This window comes from Oncorhynchus gorbuscha, linkage group LG11, assembly GCF_021184085.1.
Source record: "Oncorhynchus gorbuscha isolate QuinsamMale2020 ecotype Even-year linkage group LG11, OgorEven_v1.0, whole genome shotgun sequence".
NCBI classification, from domain to species: Eukaryota; Metazoa; Chordata; class Actinopteri; order Salmoniformes; family Salmonidae; genus Oncorhynchus; species Oncorhynchus gorbuscha.
This window is the reverse complement of record NC_060183.1, coordinates 65,157,944-65,171,662: the sequence shown is the minus strand read 5'-3', so window position 1 is coordinate 65,171,662 and position 13,719 is coordinate 65,157,944. Positions and strand designations below refer to the sequence as shown.

The window sequence follows — 13,719 nt, the reverse complement described above, 5'->3', positions numbered from 1 at the left end:
TTAACCCCGGTGTCCTGACTAAATTCCCAATCTGGCCCTCATGCAATCATGGCCACCTAATCATCCCCAGCTTCCAATTGGATCATTCATCCCCTGTAACTATTCTCCAGGTCATTGCTGTAAAATGACATTGTGTTCTCAGTTAACTAACTTGGTAAATTAAGGGATAAATAAGCAGGTTCCCTCACTATTTTGGAATTCCTTCCTTTAGAAGCATATAACCAGCTGTCTGTCTGACTGCGTCTCTATCCTGTATCTGTTTTTGTGTTCTGCTTACACACAAACTTCTAACTTAAGTACTGTAGATTGTGGGGAAATATTTACTGCGTGAAGAGCAATGCAACACTAACATTTCCACAGGGGGGAAGAGACTCACTCTGTATGCAGGCCTATACAGTATGTTTATTCCTCCGTTTGAAACTAGGGAACTCCACACACATTGCTGTAAGACTGGGGACAAAGCGTTTTTGTCAGGCAAATGTTTTCATTGTTTCTCAGTATATTTTATAACTACTAAGCCCGCTAACAGACAAGTCCTAGTTGATTGTGTGTGGGACCGATGCTCAGATTGTTCAGAGGGTATTTTTGAGCTGTGTGTGTAAGTCCCTTGAGTATTAATTTAGCTAGGTGTGATCCTGTTTTTGACAAAGTACAGACTTTAAGCAACTTGGCTTGGAAAGCAAAACGATTGTCAAGTAGATTTACAGTTGTTTTGTGCCACAAACTGTGTTTGGACACCCAAGGGAGTGGAATGAAATTACCCTGAGAAGAGAAACGAGTAAGACTAGATGTTTGGTTCGAGCTCTCGCACTAAGCTTAACGACTGGTTCTTCAACTGAGGCCAAAGAGCCCTTGTTCAAATGTTTAATCTATTTCAATTAGTCTCAGTATTTAGTGCACTCAGTACAGACCACCTGTTTGTCATTAGATGTCTAGGGAACATATTTCATGCTCTTCCGCCAACAACCCAACATTGTTTTCTTGCTTGCTGTGGCAAGTATTTTCCCCATTTGACTTATTAAAGCTGTAAATATGCAGTTTATTAATTTCTCTCTCTGCAGGAGACTGGTGTACCTCTGAATGTGTCTATCCGTCTGCAGCTCAACTTGTACATGAAGAAAGTGTCTGGGATCACGTAAGGATAACCCCTACCCAGGGCCTCTAACTTTTGCCACTGGCAGGTAGATGAGAATCTACCAGCCTCTAAGATTATTTTATTTTTTAAGATTGTAGTTGCCCTTTAATTTTTAATTGCGCACCTTGCAAAGGACTGTTGATTGGGAAGGGGGATACCTAGTCAGTTGCACAACTGAATGCATTCAACTGAAATGTGTCTTCCAGAGCGGTGCAGGGGGCCTTAATCCATGTCCAGGGAGGGGGGCCTTAATCCATGTCCAGGAGGGGGGCCTTAATCCATGTCCAGGGAGGGGGCCTTAATCCATGTCCAGGGAGGGGGCCTTAATCCATGTCCAGGGGGGGGCCTTAATCCATGTCCAGGGAGGGGGGCCTTAATCCATGTCCAGGGAGGGGGCCTTAATCCATGTCCAGGGAGGGGGCCTTAATCCATGTCCAGGGAGGGGGCCTTAATCCATGTCCAGGGAGGGGGCCTTAATCCATGTCCAGGGAGGGGGGCCTTAATCCATGTCCAGGGAGGGGGCCTTAATCCATGTCCAGGGAGGGGGGCCTTAATCCATGTCCAGGGAGGGGGGCCTTAATCCATGTCCAGGGAGGGGGCCTTAATCCATGTCCAGGGAGGGGGGCCTTAATCCATGTCCAGGGAGGGGGCCTTAATCCGTGTCCAGGGAGGGGGGCCTTAATCCGTGTCCAGGGAGGGGGGCCTTAATCCGTGTCCAGGGAGGGGGCCTTAATCCGTGTCCAGGGAGGGGGCCTTAATCCGTGTCCAGGGAGGGGGCCTTAATCCGTGTCCAGGGAGGGGGCCTTAATCCGTGTCCAGGGAGGGGGGCCTTAATCCGTGTCCAGGGAGGGGGGCCTTAATCCGTGTCCAGGGAGGGGGGGCCTTAATCCGTGTCCAGGGGAGGGGGCCTTAATCCGTGTCCAGGGAGGGGGGCCTTAATCCGTGTCCAGGGAGGGGGCCTTAATCCGTGTCCAGGGAGGGGGGCCTTAATCCGTGTCCAGGGAGGGGGGCCTTAATCCGTGTCCAGGGAGGGGGCCTTAATCCGTGTCCAGGGAGGGGGCCTTAATCCGTGTCCAGGGAGGGGGCCTTAATCCGTGTCCAGGGAGGGGGCCTTAATCCGTGTCCAGGGAGGGGGCCTTAATCCGTGTCCAGGGAGGGGGGCCTTAATCCGTGTCCAGGGAGGGGGGCCTTAATCCGTGTCCAGGGGGGGGGGCCTTAATCCGTGTCCCGGGAGGGGGGGCCTTAATCCGTGTCCCGGGAGGGGGGCCTTAATCCGTGTCCCGGGAGGGGGGCCTTAATCCGTGGGGGGGCCTTAATCCGTGTCCGGGAGGGGGGCCTTAATCCGTGTCCGGGAGGGGGGCCTTAATCCGTGTCCGGGGGGGGGGGGCCTTAATCCGTGTCCGGGGGGGAGCCTTAATCCGTGTCCGGGGGGGGGGGCTTAATCCGTGTCCGGGGTGCTCGGGAGCAGTTGCTGGGGTGTTAACGCTTTTGTTCAAGGGCAGAACGGCAGATTTTTCCACCTTGCCCACTCGGGATTCGAACCAACGCCCTTTCAGTTACTGGGCCAATGCCCTTAACCGCTAGGCTCCCTGCCACCCTAGTATGCTAGGCGCCATGCGATCGCAGAGTTTGCAAAACAAATGCCCAGCCAATTGATACATTATTAATTCAGAAGGTTTTAGAAATGACTGTTTCGGCATCGCTAACTGGTTAGAGACACTTAACCAGGTAGTAACGTTAAACAGGCGTTCTCATGCCGTAAGGTCTTCAGAAAGTTGTAAGAAATTGCCTACAAATCACTGATGCATTCTTTACTATTCTTTACATGTGAGCTTTGGATTGCCCAAGTGCACTGTGACAACTGCTAGACATTCTGCCTGCCAATGCTAAAATCTACCTGCATTTGGTCGGGTGGAGGGTGTTCATTTTAGGACCTGCCCCTCAACCTCACTGATCTATAACCCCTATCTGACGCCCAACCCATCACTCCACAGTTCAACATGTACATGTCATATAAGGACATTCCCTGACCTTTAACCCCAAAGGCCATAAAGCTGGAGGGTCCCGTTCAATCTGGTAGTTTCTGATGGGAGAACTGTCTTCCTCTGCTGTGACCGTTGCATGCATTTGTGTGTATAACTGTGACGGTTTGTGTTCGTCTGGAGCAGGGAAACGGGGAAGATCTCAGAGGTGATGATGCCCATGATGTGGTTTGAGGAGGTGACTGATGAGACACTTACTGGGTTCTTACCCCCTAACCTGCTGTATGCCCCATACAATCTCTCCTCCCATAACACTCTCCACCATCAACACTTTCCACCTCTAACCTCCGGGCTCCGACATTGCTAGTCCTAATGTTTCTGTATTACTTAATTCCATTATTTGACTTTTAGATTTGTGTGAATTGTTACATACTACTGCACTAGGAACACAAGCTTTTTGCTACACTCTCCGCCCCAACCTGCTGTATACCCCATACCCATCTCTCCACCATAACATTCTATATTCCTCACCCATAACCCTAGCATATATACGTACCCCCAACTCTTTCTACATCCCATAAATCTGTCCACTCATGGTATTTTCTCTCCCCCTGTGGTAGAATGGATATATCGACGGTGAAATCCTGACGACGTTCCACACTAACCTGGTGCTATTGCCAATGGTGATGGTGTACATGCAGTACTGTTTCATAGTTCTGGGCCTGGCCACCATACTGGGGGTTGTACTACTAAACTACAGGAACAAGGTAAGGCCTCTACACTGCATGTGCATGGAAGGATGGATGGGAGTGTTAGTTCACAAACTGGATGTGGTACAAGTGGTTGTGAGAGAGGAGAGAAATAACATGCTCATTCTTTGGTTTGCATGGAATGCGTACTAACCAATGTGACCCTCTGACAATCCTGAGCAGCTCTCCACTACCCATCAGAGAACAGACTCTTCCCACAGCAAACCAACACACTGGTGCTCCCCCCTCTCCACCAGTAGGGGTGCACATCACAGCAAACAGAGTTCATATGAAGTTTGTAGTTCACGGACGGAGTAGCTCAGTAGATTTGTGTTCAGTGATCTATACTGTACAGTGCAGAGGTGCCACTTTGGGACAAAGTCACAACCCCACTGCCTGTCTCTCATTAAAATAATCAGAGATTTCCCCTAATATAGCTGACACTAGATTAGCCAGTTAATTTGATAAACACGTGGGCATAACTCTTAATGTTCCACTTTATTCAATGAGGTATGATGCCCATTTCAAGTTTATTTTCCTTTTGGAAATGTGGTTCTTGTTTTGGAGAATTTAGGCAAAAATGAGTTGTGTACACACTCACTGAACTAGTGAGATCACGTCATGTGGTTTGTATGCGGCCTTACAGTAGCTGAGCACACTTCTACTGGCTGGGCTAGCTGTGTAGACTTTAGATGCATCACACCTGTGTACGGACAGTGTAGATGCTGAAACAATGTTCCCTAAGGACAGTGGACTGTACTGATAAGTTTGTGACAAGCACATCCCGAGACATTTTAGGTCAGAGCGTTATGACTGTTGTGAATGTTGCAGGGAATCAGTTGGCCTGTTTGTTTGTTTTCCTACAGGCGTCGTTGAAAGAATATCAGCCTACAGTGATCCAGAACCATGGGGTTGGTCCACATGTTAAACTGTTCCCAATCACTCCTGAAAACATGCCTCTATCATATCAATCAGAAGAATGTGATGGCAATATGAATATAAAATAATAAAATCATGATTTACCCTGACAGATTCTGATCTGCCTTGATTTGATTATAACAGTCCATTAGGAAGGGTGGTCAATTCTGGTCCTGGGGGACTGATGTGCAGGCTTCTGTTACAACCCAGCTCTAAAACGCATGTTAAACTATAGGGGTTATGATCTTTAATCTGGACCAGAATGATTTATAGTCTCTAGATCTTTAGTCTAGTTCTATTGGTCAGATTGAAGAATGACTGTAGTATTAGCCGGACCAACTGTGTGGAAGCTGGTTTGGAGTAAAAGCCTGCACACACTGGCCTTCTGGGACCAGAGTTCTCCTGATCAGTAAGAGAAAGATGTCTATAGATCACGTTAGCCTGTTTGTTACTGTATGAAGCTGATCAATCAGGTCGATCAGAGGGACAATCCAAATGTTACGATTGATTGGTCAAGATTGTCTGTATGAGGTGTCATTAACCAATTGCATTAACCCTGGATGTCTTGCATGCCACGCCCTCAGTCATCTGTTTTCAAACTGCATGAACACTCATAAAAATGCACACACACTGCATTGACGAAACCACACACTGCATGAACACACACACTGACTCAACACAAATGACCAAATGGCTAAGAAACTAAATACTGGGCCATGTTCAGTACAAAAACAATGTGGAATGTTGCAGATAGAAAAGCCATGACTAGAGCTGAATGGATTACGTATTCTATATACCAGTGAGGTATGTATATTCTACATTGTACATTTCTATCTGAATGTTGGCCAACGTTTTCCTGCTGAACATGGCCCTGAGCTTTTTGTCTGTCACGTTATCGACCACCTGACAACAAATAAGGTTGCTCAGTAGCTGCTCTGATTGGCTGATTTGGTGAAGGGCTGGTTATCTTTTAGGCATCTGTTAAAGACACCGTAAACAGCGCAGATGCCCTCAAACAACAGACGAACAAATGTATCGTGAATGACACAGGTGGGTTTCAGGCACACACACACACAGCCACTTATGTCCAAGGTGTACACATACTCAGCCTCTTATGTCCTAAGTTTAAGTCACACTCACCTATATTCTTTTACCAACATTTCTATCATTTTAAAACACCATTTTCTCATCCACTGCTCTTGTGCCATGTTTCATAAGACCAAGTTATCTCTGCCTGTGGTTTGAGTGTGGGTTTTGGAAATGTCAAGTTGAAAGATCTAAGCATGGTTGAGCAAGAACTCCCAACAGCCCAAAGTTAACACTCAGCAGACTGCTGGATGAACAATGTTTTAGGTGATCTGTTGACAGGATGTTGTGACTTTCAAGTGACCCTTTTTAAGCACTGTCACTGACAGGTGGAATGGACTCTGCATCTGACATGAGACGGTTTTTGTCTGTTTAGTTGCATGTCTGACGAGTAGTGGTGCAACGGATCACAAAACTCACGGATCGGATCACGGTTTTGAGTCACGGATCGGATCATTTTTCGGATTATCAAAAAAAAGGAGATGAATATAACTTTGCTTTCCATTTATGACTTAAAGCAAGGAACTTTTAAATGTTTAAATCAAATATTCAATAGTCAATTGTTAAAGTGCAATATGAGGCATTATACCTTCTTCCTTTGAGCAATAGGGAATGAAGAAATTGCCTGTGTCCACATCAAAAAAAGAAAGCAAAGGAGAGCTGAGCTTAACTTTTAAAATCACTTTTCAAAAAGATGAGGATGTCTACATTGTCTGGGAGAGGGTAGACTTCTTTGCAGTTACTATGTCCCCTGCTGTGGAGAACACCCCTCTCGCTAGGAATTGAAGTGCCAGGTACAGCCAGGTAGCATCTTGCCATCATGGCAATGTGAGGGTATTTACAGTCATTCCTTTCCACTATGTCAGTGGATCACCATCAACTGGAATGCCGCTTGCTGCCTTGTAGGATGCCATCTCCTCTTTGGTGTTGGCAAACGTCGTGCCTGTGTCCTTGCTCGCAAAGGTCTTCCCAGAAAGCTCCTTCATGGTCTAATTATTTTGTGGAGGAGATGCCTCGACGCTCCTGTCGGCTCGGTGGCTTGACCCTGCAGAAAAAATGACTTGATTATTTATTTTCATTTCTTTGAACTATAATTGTGGCAATATGTCCTCCGGTGTAGGGCAGGGTCTAGGTGAGACAGGGACTTGAACCAGTAGATCTATGAAGGTAGTCCTGTACATTAGGGGGGTATCTGGGGTTCAGGTCCTCTTTTTTGATTTATTTCACCTTTATTTAACCAGGTAGGCAAGTTGAGAACAAGTTCTCATTTACAATTGCGACCTGGCCAAGATAAAGCAAAGCAGTTCGACACAAACAACAACACAGAGTTACACATGGAGTAAAACAGTCAAATACAGTAGAAACAAGTCTATATACGATGTGAGCAAATGAGGTGAGATAAGGGAGGTAAAGGCAAATAAAGGCTATGGTGGCAAAGTAAATACAATATAGCAAGTAAAACACTGGAATGGTAGATTTGCAGTGGAAGAATGTGCAAAGTAGAACACAGTAGGGAAAGAGGTAGTTGTTGGGGCTATGTACAGGTGCAGTAATCTGTGAGTTGCTCTGACAGCTGGTGCTTAAAGCTAGTGAGGGAGATAAGTGTTTCCAGTTTCAGAGATTTTTGGAGTTCGTTCCAGTCATTGGCAGCAGAGAACTGGAAGGAGAGGTGGCCAAGAAATAATTGGTTTTGGGGGTGACCAGAGATATACCTGCTGGAGCGTGTGCTACAGGTGGGTGGTGCTATGGTGACCAGCGAGCTGAGATAAGGGGGGACTTTACCTAGCAGGATCTTGTAGATGACCTGGAGCCAGTGAGTTTGGCGACGAGTATGAAGCGAGGGCCAGCCGACGAGGGCATACAGGTCAGTGGTGGGTAGTATATGGGGCTTTGGTGACAAAACGGATGGTACTGTGATAGACTGCATCCAATTTGTTGAGTAGGGTATTAGAGGCTATTTTGTAAATGATGTTGAGAATTGGTTGAATGGTCAGTTTTACAAGGGAGAGTTTGAGGTCACCTGCTTGAGGTCACTCCTCTGTGGTGTAGTGAGCAGTCAGCCACATAGCTTTCTGTTACCCTGGACGTCCACTCCTCTGTGGTGTAGTGAGCAGTCACAGTCACGTAGCTTTCTGTTACCCTGGACGTCCACTCCTCTGTCGTGTAGTGAGCAGTCAGTCACGTAGCTTTCTGTTACCCTGGAGGTCCAGCAGTCTGTGGTGTAGTGAGCAGTCAGTCACGTAGTTTTCCGTTGCCCTGGAGGTCCAGCCGTCTGTGGTGTAGTGAGCAGTCAGTCACGTAGTTTTCCGTTGCCCTGGAGGTCCAGCCGTCTGTGGTGTAGTGAGCAGTCAGTCACGTAGTTTTCCGTTGCCCTGGAGGTCCAGCCGTCTGTGGTGTAGTGAGCAGTCAGTCACGTAGTTTTCCGTTGCCCTGGAGGTCCAGCCGTCTGTGGTGAGGGCAACAGAGGATGTCTTGGATAATCCTTCGACAATTTTTATATTTTCCTCTTCATAAAGATCTGGCACGATCTTCATACTGAAGTGGGTGCGTGAGGGATTTTCGTAGCGTGGCTCAAGCACTTCCACCATGTTTTAAAACCCTTTGTTTTCCACAACAGAGTATTGCCTCATGTCTGCAGCGATAAACATCCCAATAGATTTGGTGATGGCTTTAGTCTGGTCTGATTCTGCAGCAAAGGGCTGCTTAAATGCCGCGGTGAGAAGTTGTCTCTTGGCTGAGTTGGCTCCTGTCACTGACACAACAGGGTGATGATGCTTTAAATGTATGGCCACGCTCGATGTATTTCCATGATCATACGGCTTTCTTGTGGCTCAATGCCTACACACCGTAATGGTGTTGTCCACCACTTCTTCCGTCATCATATTTGACAGGGAAGCCAAAATGCTCCCGTACATGAGACTTAAATGAAGTGGGAGGCTTTTCCAGTTCTTCAGCTCCTCTGCTAGCCATGGCGGTCACTGCTCTTTTTTCTTTGCATTTTGCAACGCAAGGATCCAGGATTGATTCGTTAGGATTCAACATGCCCGTTTCACGTGAACAGTACACACAACTGCTTTTTAAAATGTTTATAATCAAAACAACCTTCGGCTTCAGAGTAAAACGCAGGACGCACCTCTGTCTTTATCTTTTCACTGCAACTCTGCATCGAGATTTAGGGAATTATGACTTTAAAAAGTAACAGCGGCAGTAGAACTGTATTTCACATTATGATGGTTAAACTTTGCAATTGATCCTCAGTTCACATGCGTGCCGAACTGTGGGGGGTGATCCGTACGGATCACGGATCGACTACGGTCTGTTACACCACTACTGACGAGACATTGGTTTTTTGGCTTTTTGTAGTGAAAAGGCCAAATAAAAGTTCTCTGAACAGATTGACTGAAATGAGAGCATACTTGATCCTAACTATGCTAACAATGTTGTGTTTTTAACATTATTTCTCACATTCTCGATCTCCTCTTTTCCTAACAGATAAGATGTGAGAGGACTGTCATACAGGACACCAACGGGAGTGAACAAACCCCTCTACTACAGCACTGGGTGGACACACACAGATAGCAGTCTAGCCCAGTGCTGCAGGACTCTGTGTTTGAGACTGAAACCCTATAGCCACTGACTGACAATTCTCTCTATCATATATATATATATATATATATATATATATTGCTCAAAAAAATAGAGGGAACACTGAAATAACACATCCTAGATCTGAATGAAATATTCTTATTAAATACTTTTTTCTTTACATGGTTGAATGTGCTGACAACAAAATCAAACAAATGATCAGTGGAAATCAAATTTATCAACCCATGGCGGGCTGGATTTGGAGTCACACTCAAAATTCAAGTGGAAAACCACACTACAGGTTGATCCAACTTTGATGTAATGTCCTTAAAACAACTCAAAATCAGGCTCAGTAGTGTGTGTCACCTCCACGTGCCTGTATGACCTCCCTACAACGCCTGGGCATGCTCCTTATGAGGTGGCGGATGGTCTCCTGAGGGATCTCCTCCCAGACCTGGACTAAAGCATCCGCCAACTCCTGGACAGTCTGTTGGTGGATGGAGCGAGACATGATGTCATTGAAAATAAGAATATGTTCTTAACTGACTTGCCTGGTTAAATAAAGGTAAAAATTTAATTAAATGATGTCCCAGATGTGCTCAATTGGATTCAGGTCTGGGGAACGGGCGGGCCAGTCCATAGCATCAATGCCTTCCTCTTGCAGGAACTGCTGACACACTCCAGCCACATGAGGTCTAGCATTGTCTTGCATTAGGAGGAACCTAGGGCCAACCGCACCAGCATATGGTCTCACAAGGGGTCTGAGGATCTCATCTCGGTACCTAATGGCAGTCAGGCTACCTCTGGCGATCACATGGAGGGCTGTGCGGTCCCCCAAAGAAATGCCACCCCACACCATGACTGACCCACCGCCAAACCGGTCATGCAGGAGGATGTTGCAGGTAGCAGAACGTTCTCCACAGCATCTCCAGACTCTGTCACGTCTGCCATGTGCTCAGTGTGGACCTGCTTTCATCTTGAAGAGCACAGGGTGCCAGTGGTGAATTTGCCAATCTTGGTGTTCTCTGGCAAACGTCCTGCACGGTGTTGGGCTGTAAGCACAACCCCCACCTGTGGACGTCGGGCCCTCGTACCACCCTCATGGAGTCTGTTTCTGACTGTTTGAGCAGACACATGAATATTTGTGGCCTGCTTGAGGTCATTTTGCAGGGCTCTGGCAGTGCTCCTCCTGCTCTTCCTTGCACAAAGGCGGTGGTAGCGGTCCTGCTGCTGGGTTGTTGCCCTCCTACGGCCTCCTCCACGTCTCCTGATGTACTGGCCTGCCTCCGGTTAGCGCCTCCATGTTCTGGACACTACGCTGACAGACACAGCAAACCTTCTTGCCACAGCTCGCATTGATGTGCCATCCTGGATGAGCTGCACTACCTGAGCCACTTGTGTGGGTTTTAGACTCCGTCTCATGCTACCACTAGAGTGAAAGCACCGCCAGCATTCAAAAGTGACCAAAACATCAGCCAGGAAGCATAGGAACTGAGAAGTGGTCTGTGGTCATCACCTGCAGAACCACTCCTTTTATTGGGGGTGTCTTGCTAATTGCCTATAATTTCCACCTGTTGTCTATTCCATTTGCACAACAGCATGTGGAATTTATTGTCAATCAGTGTTGCTTCCTAAGTGGACAGTTTGATTTCACAGAAGTGTGATTGACTTGGAGTTACATTGTGTTGTTTAAGTGTTCCCTTTATTTTTTTTGAGCTGTGTGTGTGTGTGTGTAATATATATATATATATATATCACACTACCGGTCAAAGTTTTGGCTTCACTTAGAAATGTCCTTGTTTTATGAAAGAAAAGCACTTTTTTTCCATTTAAAATAACATCAAATTGATCAGAAATAGTGTAGACATGGTTAATGTTGTAAAGGACTATTCTAGCTGGAAACGGCTGATTGTTCATGGAATATCTACATAAGCGTACATGAGGCCCATTATCAGCAACCACCACTCCTCTGTTCCAATGGCACGTTGTGTTAGCTAATCCAAGTTTATCATTATAAAAGGCTAATTGATCATCAGAGAACCCTTTTTTGCAATGGTTAGCACAGCTGAAAACTTCTGATTTAAAGAAGCAATAAAACTGGCCTGTAGACTAGTTGAGTATTTGGAGCATCAGCATTTGTGGATTCGATTACAGGCTCAAAATGGCCAGAAACAAAGACCTTTCTTCGGAATCTCGTCCGTCTTTTCTTGTTCTGAGAAGTGAAGGCTAATCCATGCGAGAAACTGAAGATGATAATAATATAATAATAATATATGCCATTTAGCAGACGCTTTTATCCAAAACGACTTAGTCATGTGTGCATACATTCTACGTATGGGTGATCCCGGGAATCAAACCCACTACCCTGGCGTTACAAGCGCCATGCTCTACCAACTGAGCTACAGAAGGACCACAACGTACAATGCTGTGTTCGAACCCACTGATGCTGATGCTCCAGATACTCAACTAGTCTAAAGAAGGACAGTTTTATTGCTTCTTTAATCAGAACAGTTTTCAGCTGTGCTAATGTAATTGCAAAAGTGTTGTCTAATGATCAATTAGCCTTTTATAATGATAAACTTGGATTAGCTAACACAATGTGACATTGGAACACAGGAGTGACGGTTGCTGATAATAGGCCTATGTAGATATTCCATAAACAACATTAACATTAACAATGTCTACAATGTATTTCTGATCAATTTGATATTTTAATAGACAAATTTGTCTTTCTAAGTGACCCCAACCTTTTGAACAGGTGTGTGTGTGGGTGAGCCATGAACTCCCTCAGGCCTGGGCTTGGTGTCAGCCTGCCTACACCTCAATTGGTCCGGTTCTCAGCAGGTCCTGCGTCTGCTCCTGTAGAGGCTCTGGACTTAGGTTCTGTTTAGGACTTACGAGTCGAAATGGAAAGGCAGGACCACTCCGGTGTCCCACCCAACCTTCCAATGAGGATCGTCATGGGACATCACTGTATCCAGTTTTTCTTTTGTTGTGAATCGCTCGTCTCTCATGTGTCCTGAAATACTGTAGTAATCCACTGAACAAAAATATAAATGCAACAATTTCAAACAATTTCATGAGTTACAGTTCATATAAGAAATACAGTGCCTTGCGAAAGTATTCGCCCCCCTTGAACTTTGACCTTTTGCCACATTTCAGGCTTCAAACATAGAGAGAGTTTTATATCTTTTTGTGAAGAATCAACAACAAGTGGGACACAATCATGAAGTGGAATGACATTTATTGGATATTTCAAACTTTTTTAACAAATCAAAAACTGAAAAATTGGGCGTGCAAAATTATTCAGCCCCCTTAAGTTAATACTTTGTAGCGCCACCTTTTGCTGCGATTACAGCTGTAAGTCGCTTGGGGTATGTCTCTATCAGTTTTGCACATCGAGAGACTGACATTTTTTCCCATTCCTCCTTGCAAAACAGCTCGAGCTCAGTGAGGTTGGATATGGAGAGCATTTGTGAACAGCAGTTTTCAGTTCTTTCCACAGATTCTCGATTGGATTCAGGTCTGGACTTTGACTTGGCCATTCTAACACCTGGATATGTTTATTTTTGAACCATTCCATTGTAGATTTTGCTTTATGTTTTGGATCATTTTCTTGTTGGAAGACAAATCTCCATCCCAGTCTCAGGTCTTTTGCAGACTCCATCAGGTTTTCTTCCAGAATGGTCCTGTATCTGGCTCCATCCATCTTCCCATCAATTTTAACCATCTTCCCTGTCCCTGCTGAAGAAAAGCAGGCCCAAACCATGATGCTGCCACCACCATGTTTGACAGTGGGGATGGTGTGTTCAGGGTGATGAGCTGTGTTGCTTTTACGCCAAACATGACGTTTTGCATTGTTGCCAAGAAGTTCCATTTTGGTTTCATCTGACCAGAGCACCTTCTTCCACAGGTTTGGTGTGTCTCCCAGGTGGCAAACTTTAAACAACACTTTTTTATGGATATCTTTAAGAAATGTCTTCTTGCCACTCTTCCATAAAGGCCATATTTGTGCAATGTACGACTGATTGTTGTCCTATGGACAGTGTCCCACCTCAGCTGTAGATCTCTGCAGTTCACCCAGAGTGATCATGGGCCTCTTGGCTGCATCTCTGATCAGTCTTCTCCTTGTATGAGCTGAAAGTTTAAAGGGACGGCCAGGTCTTTGTAGATTTGCAGTGGTCTGATACTCCTTCCATTTCAATATTATCGCTTGCACAGTGCTCCCTGGGATGTTTAAAGCTTGGGAAATCTTTTTGTATCC

General features: G+C 45.7%; 1 protein-coding gene across 3 annotated transcripts in view; it reads left to right on the top strand.

Moving 5' to 3' along the window:
- scarb1 (scavenger receptor class B, member 1) overlaps positions 1-9,526 on the top strand; it is a 39,329-nt gene extending 29,803 nt beyond the window's left edge. The window contains exons 9-13 of one of the 3 annotated variants that reach the window (XM_046370491.1): positions 1,062-1,135; positions 3,304-3,355; positions 3,738-3,884; positions 5,759-5,834; positions 9,363-9,526. In XM_046370491.1, coding sequence (XP_046226447.1) covers positions 1,062-1,135; positions 3,304-3,355; positions 3,738-3,884; positions 5,759-5,834; positions 9,363-9,373 — 360 coding nt within the window. In that variant the 3' untranslated portion in view covers positions 9,374-9,526. Of the gene's footprint in view, positions 1-1,061; positions 1,136-3,303; positions 3,356-3,737; positions 3,885-4,732; positions 4,897-5,301; positions 5,305-5,758; positions 5,835-9,362 lie in introns of those variants that run through there. The other 2 variants (XM_046370492.1, XM_046370490.1) reach the window with 2 other exon arrangements.
- Positions 9,527-13,719: the final 4,193 nt, after the last annotated feature.